This window comes from Prionailurus bengalensis, chromosome C1 (assembly GCF_016509475.1).
Source record: "Prionailurus bengalensis isolate Pbe53 chromosome C1, Fcat_Pben_1.1_paternal_pri, whole genome shotgun sequence".
NCBI classification, from domain to species: Eukaryota; Metazoa; Chordata; class Mammalia; order Carnivora; family Felidae; genus Prionailurus; species Prionailurus bengalensis.
Genome location: NC_057345.1, coordinates 103326333 through 103345057, shown reverse-complemented (window position 1 = coordinate 103345057; position 18725 = coordinate 103326333). Strand labels below are relative to the sequence as shown.

At 40.8% G+C, this 18725-nt stretch overlaps 1 protein-coding gene across 26 annotated transcripts in view; it reads right to left on the bottom strand.

Moving 5' to 3' along the window:
* LOC122481033 (myomegalin-like) overlaps window positions 1-18725 on the bottom strand; it is a 225493-nt gene that overhangs the window by 52301 nt on the left and 154467 nt on the right. For all 26 annotated transcript variants that reach the window (XM_043575981.1, XM_043575985.1, XM_043575984.1 and 23 more), the window contains 11 exons: window positions 17429-17587; window positions 16432-16545; window positions 15879-16016; window positions 14265-14444; window positions 13157-13351; window positions 9938-10105; window positions 9700-9781; window positions 6197-6288; window positions 2984-3100; window positions 2527-2664; window positions 1373-1485 (listed from right to left, as the gene is read on the bottom strand). In XM_043575981.1, the coding sequence (XP_043431916.1) occupies window positions 1373-1485; window positions 2527-2664; window positions 2984-3100; window positions 6197-6288; window positions 9700-9781; window positions 9938-10105; window positions 13157-13351; window positions 14265-14444; window positions 15879-16016; window positions 16432-16545; window positions 17429-17587 (1496 nt within the window). The remainder of the gene's footprint in view (window positions 1-1372; window positions 1486-2526; window positions 2665-2983; window positions 3101-6196; window positions 6289-9699; window positions 9782-9937; window positions 10106-13156; window positions 13352-14264; window positions 14445-15878; window positions 16017-16431; window positions 16546-17428; window positions 17588-18725) is intronic.

The following is an 18725-nucleotide window of genomic DNA, read 5'->3' as shown; positions in this document are numbered from 1 at the left end:
CAGACACTTGACCGACTGAGCTAGGACCCAGGCACCCCAAGAAATTTCACTTTTTGACTAAGAGTATTCGTTTCTGAAAAAACAAAACCAGGAAAAACTACATGCAAACTGAAACAATACTGAGCCAAACAGGACTGCTATTAAAGATAGGTGTTCTCTTGGGGCACCTGGGTGGCTCGATCAGCTCAGGTCATGATCTCACAACTCGTGAGTTTGAGCACCGTGCTGGGTTCTGTGCTGACAGCTCAGAGCCTGGAGCCTGCTTTGGTTTCAGTGTCTCCCTCTCTGCCCCTCCTCTGCTCGTGCTCGGTGTCTGTCTCTCTCTCTCTCTCTCTCTCTCTCTCTCTCTCTCTCTCTCAAAAATAAATAAACATTAAAAAAATAAAATAAAATAAAGACAGGTATTCTCTCATTTGTTAACCAAACTTGACAGAGCATTAAAAAGGAATCCAGTTCAAAGACTAAAGATCCAGAGATTCTTTAAAAAGTAATACAGTCAAGGGGTGCCAGGGTGGTTCAGTCGGTTAAGTGTCCAACTGAGGCTCAGGTCATGATCTCGTGGTTCATGAGTTTGAGCCCCCCGTCGGGCTTTCTGCTGACCACTCAGAGCCAGGAGCCTACTTCAGATTCTGTGTCTCCCTCTCTCTCTGCCCCTCCCCTGCTCATGCTCACTTGCTCTCTCAAAAATAAACGTTAAAAAAATTTTTTTTGAAATTAATACAATCAAGTTGTCCTATCATACCTCTCTTCTGCTTTCATTTTCTTCAAGGAGAAAGAAAAAAATGCTTAAACTGAATACCAAACTAGAAGAAACTGAATACTAAAAGAATAAAAATTAGGAAAGAGAAAAGGGGTGAGGACCAAAGGCAAATGAGAAAAAAAATTAAGGGAATAATAGAAAATGAACCAGAATGCTATAATATACATGACCAAAAATCAAGAGGTACAAGCAAACATATTCATCGTGATGGCTAGCAGTGATCCTGGGTTGATATCGGCCATCACGGTAAATATATTTTCTTTCATGATACTCAGTGAGTATCAATACCCTTTATACTCTTACTCTTGGAATAGAACAGCCCTTACCAGGACATGGAACAGAGGAAGGAAAGGAAAATACATTGAATGTTTATTATATGCAAGGCATCATTTGAGACATCTGACAAGTCTTCTCATTTGATCACTGTGTAGCTATATGAAATAGGGACTATTTCTGACTTGAGACTTAAACACTAGGCTCAGAGCCATCCATACAACAAATGACAAGTTCAGTAGTGCCAGTGTCTTTGCTCTCTTTTCTTCCTGCTTCGAGATCATAAGCATCTGTGCCTAAAGATGAATAGAAGGATATATATTGCCGTCACTCTCTTACCTCTCTGGATGGGCATGGAACTTCACCAGACTGCTATAGAGCTGTCTCTCTGCTTGCAAAGCCTCATTGAGCCGACTCCGTTCATCTACCAGCCCTTCAAGCATCAGCAGCAACTGAGGAAAAGAAGCAATACGCAAATGGAGACAGGAGACACAAAGCCACATTGGATCCCGAGAAAGCAACCAAAACAATGTACTAGGCATGTACTATGACCAATAAAACTCACTATCTAACTACTTAAGCTTTCTGTTTTATTTTACAGTTTTCAAATCAAATCACGCAGGGGCGCCTGGGTGGCTCAGTCAGTTAAGAGTCCTGCTTTGGCTCAGGTCATGGTCTTGTGCTTTGTGAGTTCAAGCCCCTCATCGGGCTCTGTGCTAACAGCTCAGAGGCTGGAGCCTGCTTCAGGTTCTGTTCTCCCTCTCTCTCTGCCCCTCCCCTGCTTGCACTGTCTCTCTCGCGCTCTCAAAAATAAATAATAAACATTAAAAAAAACGAATAACCAAAACTCTAAAGGGTAGATTTCAAACATGGGAGATAAAAGAAGAAAGAGGAGACAGAAGTCAGAAGCATGGGAAAGAGGCTAAGAGAAGAGAGTGGAAGGAAAAGAGAGGAAGGGTCAGAAGGAGACACACAGTAGGACTTACTGGTATTTCATTCATTCAATAAATACTTATCGAGCACCTTCTATTGCCAGGCTCTGTTCTAGGGATAAGCCTACTATCTAGTGGGTGGAGGAGACACCATCAGTCACAGACCTGTGTCACGGTGAGCCATAATAAGTGCTGTAAAGAAGGTGAACCATGACAGTGTGCAACAACAGAGGTCTGTGTAGGTGAACTGCTCTAGTTAAAAGCTAGGACTGGAGTGAAATGAGTAGTTAGTGAGAGAGATGATAACGCAGACAGGGAGTATAGATAAGTAGGTCTTTTTTTAAAAGTCTGGCACTGAAGAAAGGTCAGATATGGGGTGGTAGCTACCAAGGAACTACAAACGTTAGGGGCCTCTGTTGCTGCTACTGACCAAGGCAGGAAACTTTAGAGCACAGATTCTCTACGAAATTCCATCAACACCCCTTCATAAGTAATGGAGAATGACAGCTTTTCCGTTGTCTATTTCACAATAAAAATAAGGTTTATATTTCAATAACTTACTTGTTGTCTTCGATTTCCTGAAGCTTCCTGACCCTGTGATTCTACTGAAGCAACTTTTTCCCGAAGTAGTAAGACTTCTTGGGTCAGGCGTTCCATAGCTGGTATGTCTTCAGGATCAACCAGTTGCATTTGCAGGTCCTAAAAGTAAAAAAACAAAAAACAAAAAAACTAGTAATAAAAATGCTATTAAGCGGAGGAGCAAAGGTCCCTGAGATAGTCTACGCTGTCAAGTGGAATACTGATAAGTCATACAAAAGTAACAAACATTCGTTATGAAATCTCAGAGACTCTAAAGAAGTCAAAGAGAATATGGTGATATTTAAGAGGCTCAGACTAACAGTGCATCAAGGAAGCAAGCACTTGGCCGGGGGACTCAAAGTATTCAAATGTCTGAAGGTGCCCTACAGGATTCTGAGCTGTAGTCATTTCCAATGGTCTTTAAAAAGCTTTGAAAGACCTTTATGAGGTCTTCTTTTATCTGTATGTTCCTGGTCAGGGATTCCAGATCGGCCGCCTGCACCTGCAGCTCTTCCTGTTGCACAGCCACCACGGACTGTAGTGCAGAAAGTTCCATCTGCGGAGAGGAGAAATCCTGAAGTTAGTGGGTAGAGGAGACGGCATCTATCACATCTACATTTTAACACCAAGGCCAAGGTTTTCCCACATTATATCACCATCAGTCAGTAATGCACGTAAAAACTAGAAGATGAATAGTCCTCTACTGGATCAGATCAATAAACCACAGAGTGTGGTACGAAGGCGTGTTTTATGGGAAGCTGTAATGGTAGTTTTAATGACGTCCTCCGCTTTAGTCAGCACTATAAAACATCAAATTTGTTTAACTAATGAGTTTATTATGTTGCTTAAAAAAATAGGTCACCGTTAGCAGGTGAGTGAATCCTCCCAACAACCCTACAGAATAAACTTCTCTTCTGTTCCCCAATTTACATATGAGGTGACTGAGGCTGAGAGAAATTAAGGAATCCGTTCCAAGTTCCAGGAAATGGCAGATCCAGAATGCGAACTCAAGGAAGCAGACTCCGCACATGAGGCTGTCATGACTTTCCTGCAGAGTCTATGCATCCACATGTTCTTCGTGGTAATGGCAAGTTATTTGTAAGTAAACATTTTAAGGAACTATTTTGAGATATGTGAAGAACACAGGTGTAGGGGGCACCTGGCTGGCTCAGCCAGTAGAGCACGCGACTCTAGATCTCGGGGTTACAAGTTCAAGTCCCACATTGGGTGTGGAGATTACTTAAAAAGAAAGTCTTAAAGAAAAAGAAAATAGGTGTGACAAGGAAGACAGATGACACACAGAGAGTGTAAGGCACAGCCAAGCTTCCTAAAGGAAGCAGCACCTCTTTAATATATAAAATGTGAGTTACCTGCAATAAAAATGTTACTTCTACCTCCATCAACACTGACAGTTCACCATGTGGGCTCCTGATGATTTGCAACTACACAAAGTTATCTGGTGTTCTGGGCTACTGCGGCATGTTAGGAAGAAATGCTTCTCCCATTTCCTCGCATGTCGAAGGACCTCAGTTAATATAACTCCTGACCTTTCTCCACTCCTTTACTCAGCCCCAGGCAGGTAAGGGACTTGTCTTAACGGTATATTGGGGAAGAATAAATGAGGTATGCTTGACTTAGCTCCATCTTTCTTCTTTCGGGGAGGCACCTGTCTGCAGGAAGCCTGTTTTTGCCACTGCTTCTCCAAGGGCAGGCCCACGGTTGTCTGTGACTAGGTAGATAGAGAAGTCTACCCAATTCTGGGGATTGGCTAGCAGGCTTCTTGGTTCTTGCATTAAGTTCTCCACCTAAGCCTTTATCTGTAACGCAGTTGGTAAAATAACTATCTGCCACTACTTTATTTCTCAGTTTGTTCAGATCCTGGATATGAAAAAAGGAAGGCCCTCTTCAGAGGCCTCTATCATTACAGGTGGGTATTTGCTCCACATAAGAGAAATTCAAACATGAGGAAGCTACATTACTACGGCATGATAAAGGTCTGCAGTGAGGCAGACATGGGCTTTAAATCTTGGCATAATCTTCCTACAAGGCATTTAAACTGAGCTTCAATTTCCTCAACTGTAAAAACGGAAAAAAACACCTACTTTTCAGGGCTATGTGAGAATAGAGAAAATGTATTTAAAAGTGCACGGCAGGCAACCAGTGAATGTTAATTACTGCCACCACAGCTACTATTATTTCAAGACAGTAGGGGGAATGTTTAAAAATTCGAGAAAATCAACATGGCTTTTGGTACATTATCTAATATTAGAGGGAATGTGATAATGAATATATATGGCACCGAACCGGGGAGTGGGAACTGATTAAAGACACAAAAGTAAGCAATATAGCTAAAGATAACTCACTCAAAATAACCATTCATAGTCATAAATTTATGACCCCCAACACAGGACAGAACCAAAAAGCAATATTACACTGAATTGAGTATATACGGGAAAAACAGGAACGGCATGTGGAAACCGAACTGAAATATCTGACACGAATAATCAGATAATGGCTACAGTAGAACCCCTGCCCCCCAAAAAAGAAAAAAAAGGAGGGGGACTAGGGGATTTTGAAAACTGGTATTTTTAAAATGCCACACAATTTCATATCCTCAAAACTAGAGTCATGTAACAGGAGTCTGGTTATAAGGAGAAATATAGTTATGAGAAAAGAAACAAAGAAGTACAGTAAGAGAACTTGACCACAAATGCGAATACACGTCTTATGTTATAGATTAACTCTGGCAAAGAGATGGACTACACCTGATATAGACTAGCCAGGTAAACTGAAGTTAGGAGCCCATGACACTGCTGACCCTCTGAATTAGTGTTAGCTGGTAAGTCTATACTGTGGTTCTAATACTTCTTCTACATCATGGCTGGACATACAACCAGCTGTACAGGGAGGCAGAAAGAGAAGGGATTCTTCTGGAAGGCTGAGAGGCCTCTTCTGAGAAAATTCATGAAAACTCTCACCAGAAATAGGGCATGAGAATGGGAAAATTATCTGCTCCAAGTCATGACTTCTTAGCAAGTCTTTTGAGTCACAAAAGACCTCAATTTAAATCTTAGCTTCAGGTGTCTTAGTTACAGGACTATTTCCCACCTCCAATGTTTAAAAAAAAAAAATCAGTGTTTCAGCTTCTTCATCTATAAAATAGGGTCAATACCACTCAGTTTACAGAGTCATAAGCATTAGTGCTAATTTACATTCCCATACAGTGCACTGCATACAGCAAGTAGTCAATAAACATTATTGATCAGTCCCCACAGTCTTTAGTTCCAGGTTTTTAAAACTAGTTTTCCAGATCAAACGTCACAATTCGAAGCAGGAATTATATAGTATTTCACTCTTTCACAAGTCCTTTACAATTATTCCAGTTAGCAACAGGCAGAGAGAGCTGCTATAAGCTCTTTTCAGCACTTAAAAGTTTAATGGTCTCCATGCATAAAAATAAGAGCATCTTTTGAGAAAATATGCATATAAAGCGATTTCTGGTTTTCTCCAAAAAGATAAGTCTTACTTTGCTTTTGGACCTAGGTATTATACTTGGACAACTGTAGCCTTGAATATAAACTATCTTGAAATATATACTATCTTGAAAGAAAATACCAGGAATTTAGAAATTAGGCTCACTGAGAAAACTCACCCGACTTTCTCTTTCTTTTTTAGCCATGAGCTCGAGCTCCTCCTTGGCAGTACTCAGTTCTTTCTCCAGCCCGGACACTGCATCCAAGTCTCCTGGAAATGAACACACAGCACTAGCTTCGATCACTACAACCCAACACGACCTCTGCTGCTTTGCTTCTGGGGAATTTACTCTGAATACACAATCTAACAACAACAATAACGACGAATATACGTATAGGTTGTTCTTTGCAGCATTATTTGTAATGGCAAAATACTGCAATCAGTCTACAGAAGACTGAATAAACCACAGTATGTCCATGCAATGAAGTAGTATAATCAACCATAAGAAAGGATGAGGAAAATCTTTATGAACGGATATGGAATAATTTCTAAGCTATACTGTTAAGTAAAACAGGGCAGGTACAAAGGGATACACCTAGTGTAGTATGTTTTACATTAGGAAAGGGGGGCAACAGGAACACACACATACACATCACACAGAGACACAGGACTGCTCTCTTACTTTGCAAAAAGAAACCTAGGGAAGGATAATCCAGAAATGAAATCAGTTGCCTTCAAGGGAGGGGTGAAAACAGGAGAGAAATGTTAGGGAAGTAGTTGGGGCTTCTAAGCATACTTTTCTATATATTTGAGTTTTGAACCATGCTAATGTTTTATTTTTAATGTGTAAAGTTAGTTCAGTAATCATGGGCAGGAAAAAGCCTAAAACTGAATATTAACATAAACAAACCTGTATAGCAAATAGATAAAATAAGCACCTAGGAAATAAAAAAGTTAACCCAAATAATTTTTTGAATTCACTATTCTAACTATATACCTTCAGTGGGAAATAGTCTAAGGATTAAAAAAATAAGAAGAAACCTTAAACATTATTTAATGATTCTTTCTGCTGATAGGTGTATTCGTGTAGCAACCCTGAAGCCATTTTTGTGTATTGTGCAAATGTATAAATAAATTGACGTTATAGGTAAGCAGGTTTCTCAATGTCAAAAAAAAGAAAAAGAAAAAACAGAAAAGAAAGCAGATACAAATACAAAATAAGCCAAAGAAAGAACTTGTGTTGTTCAATTAGAATTAGAGGAATCAGTATCAAACACACATACACACACACCCCTTTAGTTCTGTTCATGTAAAAGGGCCTAGAAGCTGTGAACCTATCTTATGCCCAGAAATTAGTATCTAAATGCCATTATCCACTTAAAGGAACCAGAGCCCCTTGAAGTAATGGATAATTCCAGGGCTGAGGCAGGGAAAGTAAAAGTTGATCCCAGAACATCTTATTGTGCCAGAAAATGTAAAAGTGCTGAAAAACTGATGGGGAAATACCAAAAAGAACAGAGGAGCAGCTAGAAGGGGCTCCAATTGGCCAAATCTGGGATAATTTGGGCATCAAATGGAATAATAACAGAAATAGACAATAAAATGTGTTTTTTTAAAAAAAGAATCTAGTAGAACACATTGATATAAAAAAATGGAGTGGGGAGAATACAGAAAGGGCAGAGCTTCTTTGTAAAGGAACATACACTAATAATTAAGGAAGAAATTTTAGAAATAGAAATCACTTTATTATTATTATTTTTTATGTTTGTTTGGGGAGGGGGAGGGGGGGGGAGGCGGGGGGAGATAGTGCAAGCAGGGGAGGCGCAGAGAGAGGGAGACACAGAATCCAAAGCAGCCTCTAGGCTCTGAGCTGTCAGCACAGCCTGATGTGGGGCTTGAACCCACGAACCATGAGATCATGTTCTGAGCTGAAGTAGGATGCTCAACTGACTGAGCCACCCAGGTGCCCCAGACATCACTTTTTTAAACTATCAATGTAATATAATAGTTGATTCAGGCAAGGCTGAAAGATGCTAAACCCCTGGGTGAGTGACTGTGGGGAAACAGAACTGCCAACTAAGATATTAGTCTGGCAGATTACTAACACAAAGGGAGACATGAGCCTTCCCAATGGAGAGATCCAGCAGATACAACCTTAACCAAGGATAATACTAACTGGTATCATGTGCTCCTGACGTGGTGCACTGAGAAAGACATCACCCTTGTAGTATTCTTGCCAAAAATGTTAAACTTGAATCTAACCATGAGGAAATAATCAGAGCCAAATTGAGGGCCATGAGCTGACCCAGAATTTTCAAAAATGCCTATGTCAAAAAAGACTAGAAAACTGTTCCAGATTAAAGGAGACTACAAAGACATGACAAGTAAATACGATGCATGACCCTGGAGGGAGAAACCCAGCCATCGAGGACATTCCGGGGACAATGGGAACTCTGAATATGAACTGTACATTAGGTACCAGGACTATGTTAAGGTTGAATTTCCTGAATGTGATAATTATACTGTAGTTATGCAGGAGAATGCCCCTGCTGTTAGGAAATACGTAATGAAGTATTTAGAAATGAAGTGTCAGGATACCTAAGTAATTTTTAAATGGCTTGGAAATTAACATTATATCTGCGTGTATGCATATAAATTAAGGACGCAAATGTGGCAAAAAGTTAACAGGGGGTGAATCTTAATACAAGTGTATATGTGTTATTTTTGCCACCTTTCTATAAGTTTGAAATTTGTAAAATACAAAATTGTAGAAAGGTAGTTTTTGAAAAAAGGTAAATAGGGAATAAACAAATCCAGCATCCATTACTCTTTGACTAACAAAGTTTTCCTACTAAAAAATAACTACTCGCGTGACTTATCTATGGAATTGCATAATAGTTAACACTGTAACACAGAAACAAAGTTTTTACATTCTTAATATCATTTAAAGATCGTAAGTTAATTATCAAAGTCCACAACCTTTCTTATTATAGCGCTATAATCACCACTTCATTAATGACGGTAAGCCCCTATTTCTAGAACTCACTGGGGAAACATCTTCCTTGATGTTAAGAAAGGGGGGGAAGCTACCACAGATCCCGGCCTTTTGCTCTATGAAAGTCAGAGACTGTAATCCCAAGCACTCAGTATAAGTTTTGTTCCTACTATGCACAGAATTCAGCTGTTTTGGGGGAGTTCAAGGCCTACCACTGTCTCTTACTTAGATGGCTGTGATCTTGGCAAACAGCTTAATGCACACTGCCCATCCCCCCCCTCCCCCCCCCCCCCGCCCCCGACATGTAAAAAAAGTTATGCCAAGTTACAGTGAGTAGACAGGGACTGCCCGAAAGACATCCAGGAGAAGGTGTCAGCCCCATGGTCTTGCTGTGTAGGTTGGGAAACACTACCTCCTGCATTTCTGAATCCCTGCAAAACTACGTGAAAAGGACAATCAGGAGGCAGTTTCCCTGGGCCGAACCGTGTACCCAGAACAACAGTGTCAATTCAATGTAAGGTAAGGTCAGTTCTTTCTAAAGAGACATGTCTTCAGCCTTTTAGGGAAATCTAAACATTTTTTTCCACTAAGGTAAGAAGAGAAAGAGAGTCTTGGCCACACCTATTAACAGAGTTACAGGAAGAAAAGATGGAAGGTTTCTTAGTGAAATTAAATTTGATACTTACCTAATGAGGACCTGGCTATACTGGTATCCCCTCTGGCAGTCAATGAAATGCCATCATCCTTGGAGGGTATATGCACGGAACCCTAAAAATTGGAAGAGTCAGGGGATTTAGGAAAGTGCAGGAACCATGATCACAATGACAAGGACTTGGAAAGGTATTAAAAAGATCAAACTTCTGCCTCCCACACAAAAAGGAAAGGCAGTTGGCATCAACATCTACACAAGTACATAGTTCTTACTTGATCAGTCTGATCTCCAAGATGGGGGCTGCTGGAGGTAACTTCAGTGGGTTGGTTAGAGATCAGTGCTTGGGACACCATGAAGTCTTTCCCTCCTAAATACTGGCGCAGGGCCTGCAATTCCGAATTTCTTTCCATTAGGGCCTGTACCATCTTCTCTGCAGAGGCCTGGTAAGGAAATCACATGGAACATTAGAAAACAAAATTCACGTTACGACGTTATTCATTTAAAGCCAGTTATTTATCAAAAGCCAGTGGGGCCCTTCAAAATAGTTTCCTTGCTTTCAGTTTATAGCGAAAAACACAGCTGAACATTGGAAAACCTGAACTGAAGTCATCTATTACAGACAGCACAGTCTGAAATGGGTTCTGCCAGAACTCTATCAGGCTAAGGTGAGAAGATTCTGGTTGAGGTGGACCAGAGTAGATGTCCTTCACTCTGGGACACATGTGCCTTTGGCCTGGATGTTCTCTACCCAAACGTTCGCTTGCTTTGCTCCAATTACATCTTTGCCTATTGCTACCTTCTCTGACTGGCCTCCTCTGCATATCCTATCTAAGACAGTGATCTTTTCTCTACTCCTGATTCTCCTCATCCTGCTAAGTGTTTTACAACACACTTACCATTATCTGATAGATCTGTTTATTGTCTCTGCCCCAACTGGATGTCCTAAGGGCAGGTTCTAGGTTTTCTTCAGCACTGAATCACAAGCACCCAGAACAGTGTCTGGCACACAGTAGGCACTCAATACGTATTTATCCAATGAATCAATTACATAGAGACATTTTTATCAGACCATACAATCTGGAGAATCTGAACCTCCAAACCACTGAACACGGTTTTGTTTAATTTCAAATCCCAATTTTCTAAGACAGATGATGGCACATTAAGGAAAAGGATCTAGAACATTATTCATGACCTTTACCACATTAAAAGTGTGCATTTAGGGGTGCCTGGGTGGCTCAGTCAGTTAAGTGTCTGACTTTGCTCAGGTCACGATCTTGCGGTTTGTGAGTTTGAGCCCTGCGCTGGGCTCTGCGCCCACAGCTCAGAGTCTGGAGCCTGCTTCAGATTCTGTGTCTCCCTCCCTCTCTGCACCCCCTCATGCTCTGTCTCAAAAATAAATACACGCTAAAAAAAAAATTTTTTTAAAAAGTCTGCATTTAATCAGAAAATCTGGAAATAATAAACTAAGACTAAAATTACTGGGGGTATAAGGTGATGAATCAGAACTATATTAGCTGTCTCAGCACCAACTGTTTCTGAGGACAATAACTACTGTTTTAAACGAGAAGCAGAGCTCTTGTCATAATCTCTAAGGGAAATAAAAGAATAACCTTACAATTTTGGTAAGATTCGGGCCCTTTAGGGATTGGGACATAACCATCTAGATGCTAACAGTACGTTATTAATTCACCTTAATAAATATCTATGGAAATTATTATGGAAAAAGGATAAGTAACATACAAAATCTCTTGGGTCATATATATGATCTGGCTTTGAATTCTTTCTCTAGTAGTGTTGTTGTCGGCAATGGTCCTCCAAGTGGGGCCCATGGACTAGCAGCATCACCATCACCTGAAAGCTTGTAAGAAATGCAAATTCTTAAGTACTATCTATCTCTCCTAGTTTCTGTCCCCAGGAGTGAGCATGGGAATCTATGTTTCTAAAAAGCTATCCAGGCAATTTCTCCTGCATGTAAAATTTAAGAAGCAGATCTAGGAGAATACAACCCTTTTTCTTTTTCTGGAGTTAAAATGATCGTTTGTAATTTCACAGTTACCTCCTAGCTTCCATTATTTTACTCTCAGCAGCATACAGTACTTCTGAGGTGTACTAATTCTTTCAAATTACAAAGGGTTAAAAAGAAAACTCACACAAAGACTTTTGTTAGCCTCCTGCCAGACTTAAATGATTCACAGTGATTCCGTTAGGTCTACTCCAGAAGCAATTTCTACATCTCATTTAATAGGAAGGAAATGTATAATCACTTCAGGGGGCCTGAGAATTAGAGAAGGAATAGAACTATCTCAAGATATAAGGAAGCATTAGAGAATGCTATGGTCAAATGATAAGAATCTGGTGCCCCCTAAAGCTGTCTGGGGGGATTCGAACGACTGGTCCCTAAAATGCAGCTCACCTCTCTAGCCTTGAGGAGGAAGATATCTGCGAATAAGGATAAATTAAGAACTGCCTTTTGCGGGGCGCCTGGGTGGCGCAGTCGGTTAAGCGTCCGACTTCAGCCAGGTCACGATCTCGCGGTCCGTGAGTTCGAGCCCCGTGTCAGGCTCTGGGCTGATGGCTCAGACCCTGGAGCCTGTTTCCGATTCTGTGTCTCCCTCTCTCTCTGCCCTTCCCCCGTTCATGCTCTGTCTCTCTCTGTCCCAAAAATAAATAAACGTTGAAAAAAAAATAAAATAAAATAAATAAAAAAAAAAAAAAAAAAAAAAAGAACTGCCTTTTGAAAAATTGTGTACCAGTATTTTAAGATCATCCCATATTATTATAAGATTATTTCTTCTCATCAAGACCTTTAAAAAAAACCCAGTCTGTTTTCCTCTTAAGAGAATTCAGTTTTTATAAGAATTAAGAAAAAATATGTGAAGTTTAAGTTTTCCCATACCTTGGCTGGAAACAGAAAATATCACTGAAGTTTTTTTTTTAAAGGTTTTTTTTTGTTTTGTTTTAGAGAGAGAGCGAGTGAGCGAGTGGGGGAGAGGGGAAGAGAGAGAGAGAGAGAGAGAGAGAGAGAATCTTAATCAGGCTACACACTCAGTGCAGAGCTCAATCCTATGACCCTGGGATCATGACCTGAGCCAAAATCAAGAGTCAGATGCTCAACTGACTGAGTCACCCAGGCGCCCCCAAAATATCATCAAGTTTTGATCATTTAGAATCAAAACCATAACACTCCAGAACCCCGTATGTGAAAATTATCAGAATATCAAGGAAAAGAAAATGTACATAATGAAGTTAATGGGTATGTGTATTGTTTAGGCAGCCTTCTAAATGCAAAGTGCTCTAAAAATATCGCACGTTTTGGTGACTGATATGAAACTATAGTGTAGGTAACAGACTGAAGGAAAAAATCCTCACGAATGGAGTATAAAATGACACACATACACACACACACACACACACATGACGATGTTCAAAAGCTTCCTATTCATAGTCGGTAAATGCACCCATGCTGTTCTGGTCTGTGTGTTGGTCCTTACTTGGCTCTCCTGCTCTCTGGTGCTCATAGACTGAAGCAGGCCTTGAATCTCTACTTCATGTTCCACTGCTTGCTTGTTTCGATCACTTAGAAGTTCCTGCAGCAGCCTTTCCTTTCTCTGCAGACGCTGGCACAGCTCCTCGGCAATCTCACTCTGTCCTGGTCCGAGTTTGCAAAGCAGCGTTGAGCTAAGATCCTAACACAAAAGGGACGGTGTAAGTTTTGGAGGAAAGAATGCCCTCTACTACATATCAAAGGGTTTATTCTTTAAAAATCTATTATAGAAGAAAGAGCTATGGGATCCTGGAGAGCAAGTATCCTGTTTTACTCACTTTTGTTTCTCCAGATCCAGCACGGGCCCGGCTCACAAAAGACCGTAAACACGTGCTCAGTGAATGAACACGAACAATATAGAAAAATACTTGTAACGGCAACTTACTTATTGTTTTCTGAAGTAAGCCCTTTCCCTATTTGCTCAGAGTCCATAATAATTAACCCCAGATAAAGATAAATGGACACTTAGTTCATTTTTATTTATTTTCTCCCCAGTATAACTTATATGGGGGAAACACAAAACCATAGGCTAAAAAAGACTAATGAGCCTATGTTAGCATGGTGACGAAGTTCCTCCTTCCATACTGAGAGGGAGCACATGGTGGTTAAAACTGCCTAGGCTGCTTCCTGGGTCTGTCAGTTACTATGTTACTTTGGATAAGTCTCATCTCAGAAGCCTGTCTCCTGGTCTGTAAAAGAGGAGTAATGATATATATACCTCATAGACTTGTAAAGATTCAATGAGTTAGCATTCATTAAGCAATTAACACAGTGCCTAACAAACATGAGCACTTTAACTAAAAAAGGCCAGCTCTCACATTAAAGGTGGATGTTTCTGTTCTCATCAATTCTCACATGACTTATTTGAGAAAGATAATTGTCACCTTGAGTTTATAGGTGCAGGAAAAAAAAGTCCCAGGGAAAGCCAATGACTCGCCCAGGCACAGAATAGAATTCGAGACTTGGGTCACTAGTCTCCCAGACCTCAAGAGTCCTAATCCAAGACAGATTATGCCATCACTAAACCAACTGCCTTCAAGTAACTAAAGTCTTGCCTCCACTTCTTTGTTCCTGTCATGTAGAGATGTCTGTAACTGCTGAACGATACTTTCTTGTTCCTTCTGCCAATGGCTAAATTTGGTTTCCATTTCTTCTTTCAGCCACTGGAGGTTTTGACAGGTAGCAGATAAGTGTTCTACTTCCAGGCCTTTGGCCCTGAGGAGACTCTCCATACTCTGCAGTAACAAAGAAAGCAACTGTAAGTGAAAGGGCACCCCACACTCCTCAGGATAAACAAGAAACTTGATCCACCTTGAAATGTCTCCTAAATTGAGATTTTTTTTGCAATAGGAGAAACCTTAGTATCTAATGTAAAGATGCCATACTAATATATGTATATATATTTTTTTGGTTTTGGAAACTCTCATCTAATTTTTAGAGAAATAAATACAATGTGTATGATAAATGAAGTAGTTTTGAGGAAGCAGGTTATGCTACAGAGGAAGTGAAGGACTTCTTTAAGAAGTGGCAGATGGGGCGCCTGGGTGGCGCAGTCGGTTAAGCGTCCGACTTCAGCCAGGTCACGATCTCGCGGTCGCAGAGTTCGAGCCCCGCGTCAGGCTCTGGGCTGATGGCTCAGAGCCTGGAGCCTGTTTCCGATTCTGTGTCTCCCTCTCTCTCTGCCCCTCCCCCGTTCATGCTCTGTCTCTCTCTGTCCCAAAAATAAATAAACGTTGAAAAAAAAAAAAAAAAAAAAGAAGTGGCAGATGGTCGGGGCGCCTGGGTGGCGCAGTCGGTTAAGCGTCCGACTTCAGCCAGGTCACGATCTCGCGGTCCGTGAGTTCGAGCCCCGCGTCGGGCTCAGGGCTGATGGCTCAGAGCCTGGAGCCTGTTTCGGATTCTGTGTCTCCCTCTCTCTCTGCCCCTCCCCCGTTCATGCTCTGTCTTTCTCTGTCCCAAAAATAAATAAATATTGAAAAAAAATTAAAAAAAAAAAAAAAAAAAGAAGTGGCAGATGGTCAAATGTATAAACTCTAAAATACATACACAAGAAGAGCCCACAGGAAATATTACTAAGCAAGTGTTCTGACCGTGGCTATAGAAGGACATGTATATAATATTAGAGAGAAAACAACAGTATAACAGTTGTACCCTGGCAATGCTTATGTAAAAAGTGTACAGATATTGACAAGAATTAGAAATAAATCAGAAGTATGTCTAGTCGCCATGCCTGCGTGGCTCAGTTCGTTAAGGGTCCGACTTCAGCTCAGGTCATGATCTCACGGTTAGTGAGTTTGAGCCCTGCATGGGGCTCTGCACTAACAGTGCAGAGCCTGCTTAGGATTCTCTGTCTCCCTCTCTCTGCCCCTCCCCCTCTTGTGAGCCCTCTCTCTCTCTCAAAAATAAATACATTAAAAAGATATTAAAGAAAAAAAAAGATGTCTAGAAATCTATATTCACTGCTTCCTCCTGCAAAGTTCACAGTAGACTAACACTTCTCACTTCCTAATCTATAATGGTGGAACTAATGATTACTGGTTTTGTTTTTGTATTTTTTTCTTATAAAGCAAATACGTTGGTTTTCAGAAAATGACAGAAGGAGTTGATGCTTCAGGTTTAGAAATCCAAGTGGGACAGAGATACCAAGTCATGGCAGATTGTGCTCTTACCTGTATGGTAGCTTCATTAGAGGAAAGAACACCACGCAGTCTCTCTAAGTCATGATCTCGCTCTCGCACAGCGAGATGGAGTTGACGCAGTTCTTTTTCTTTTTCTTCCAGAGTGGAGAACTTTTCATCTATAGCCCGCTGCAAGGAGAGGAAGGATCCTAAAGCCCCTTCAGATTCACTACTGTGATCACACTCATTCATTAAGATTCCAAACACAGGGCGCCTGGGTGGCTCAATCAGTTGAGCATCCGACTCTGGCTCAGGTCATGGTCTCACAGTTTGTGAGTTCGAGCCCCACGCCAATTTCTGTGCTGACAGCTCAGAGGCTGGAGCCTGCTTTGGATTCTGTGTCTCCCTCTCTCTGTCCCTCCCCAACTCGCGCTGTCTCTCTCAAAAATAAACATTGAAAAAAATTAAAAATTAAAAAATAAAAATAAAATAAAGGAAGGAAAAACCAAATTCAAAAAGCAGCAAATTAAGTAGACCCATATTCATACAGTACCTGAGTAAATGGAATAATCCACAGTGCCATAAACAAAATTAAGGTGCATACCTCCAGAGCAACATCTCTATCTTGTATTCGCTGCCGAAGTTTCTCAAGCAACATTTCATTTGCTTCAAGGGTTTTGTCGGACTTATCTCGATACTGCAAGAGCTCCCGAAATTCCTGATGAGACCAAAAAATGTTTTCCTTTATTCATTTGTCCATTACACACCAAATTCCAACATTTTGCCAACGAATTTGTTGTTTAGGATAAAAAACAAAATGTGACCACTCTCAAAGAAAACACAGGTTAGCTGAGATGACAGGCATATAAATCTTTAACTACTCCACATCATATATATATGTGTATAGACACATACATGCGTATAGGTGTGTATTTGTATAAATGTATATATGTGTGTCTGTATTTGTGTGCGGCTACAGGATGCACTGTCTACATCTGCCTGAAGGTGTCACTAAAGATCTCACAAAACAGATTACGTTTGCTTTGAACCTTAAAGGACTAGGAATTTCAGGTGGAGGTATTTCTATCAGAGAAAAAATGTAGGCACAATATGTGCACACTATGAAAAAATTGTATGATGAGGAAAATGTAAGGGATTCGATGGGACTGAAGCTTAGAGCAGGTGGCAGTCACTGTCTTTACTGTTCCATATTTTCCCTAAAACATTCATTTTATCATCTAAGTAACTAGACATTCGTATACAGACCTACTACACTGAGAGCAGCGGTCATATCTTCTCTGTCTTCCTAGCACCTCACATAGTATCTGGTTCACAGAGGTGTTTAATAAATATTTGCTGAATGTTTATTGCTTAAGACTTTCGGGTCTATATTTATTATTTCCTACACTTGCTGGGTAGCACTGGTGGTTCATGAATTGTACTTTCTATTTATTTTGAATCCTCCCAGTTCCTATCTCTCAGTGTTCTACATGTAACAGGTACTAGACACAGGCAGGTGGCCTAACATCTTGAAATTACATGGACAGAAATTTCAGAGCTCTGTGAGCCCAGTTTTAGTTGAAATCATTGTGTAGACTCACCTGAAGCAGCTGTTCCTTGTGACTCAGACTATGGTTTAGGTGTTGAATGTGCTGCTCCCGGGTTCTAATCTCATTGTATTTTTCAGCCTCCAGGGTACGAAGCTGTTGGCTCTTACTCTGCAATTCTCCTTGAAGCTGCTGCAAGGCTTTTCGTAATTCCTGAATTACAGATGCAGATTCCCTTTTTTAAACAATCTAAAATTTTCACATGGTCAGTACATACGAAGACCTTAAAACTTCCAAGGGATATAGAATAAAACATAAAGTAGAAAAAAGTGCCATTCTTAACTAGACATCTGTCAACCAGGATATGGGAAATGGTAACTGCGAATGGAGGTAAGATGTAAATTTCATATTATACTTCGGTATACTTACTTTCTAGTTTAAAAATGATAGATCTATGTAACTACTTACGCAGAACTCTGTCCCGCTGTGAACCTGGATCCTTTACAATAAGCTCAAGGACAGAATATTTCTACCATCCTTTTAAATCTTAAAAAAAAAAAAAAAAAAAAACACACACAAAAACTGGGGCACTAGGTGGTTCAGTCAGTTGAGCATCCGACTCTTGATTTCAACTCAGGTCATGATTCCAGGGTCATGGGATCAAGCCCCATCCTATCAGGCTCTGTGCTGAGTGTGGAGCCTGCTTAAGATTCTCTCTTTCCCTCTGCTCCTCTCCACCCCCTACCTCTCTCTCTCTCTCAAAAAGGGGGGGGGGGTAGGGGAGGGGCCTGGGTGGCTCAGTTGGTTAAGTGTCCGACTTCGGCTCAGGTCATGATCTCACGGTTCGTGGGTTCAAGCCCCATGCTGGGCTCTGTGCTGACAGCTCAGAGCCTGGAGCCTGCTTCAGACTCTGTGTCTTCCTCTCTCTGCTCCTCCCCTGCTCGCACTCTGTCTCTCTCTCTCTCTCTCTCTCAAAAAATAAATAAACATTAAAAAAATTTTTTTTAAATAAATAGCATATGCTCTAACCTAACAAGATAAAGGAACCACTTATGAATTATTAAAAAAAAAAAAAAAAGAAGTGGTTAATTGTAAATGCCACTCCTTGGACGTTGGTTGTTGCTTCCCACAATTCTGTCTTGGTAACCTTTCCCCATCCTTCAGGAATAACCTTAGCTGCCTTCATGGACCTTACCCAGACTCGCTTCCTCAGCCCTTCCTGTATATTCCTCTAGGACCCAAACATACCTCCTTTGCCTCATTTCAGTCTTTACCACACTAAAATTCTGTTTCTGTGACTGTCTCATACTACACTACAAGTAACTGAACAGGAAAGAGCCTGTGATATTCA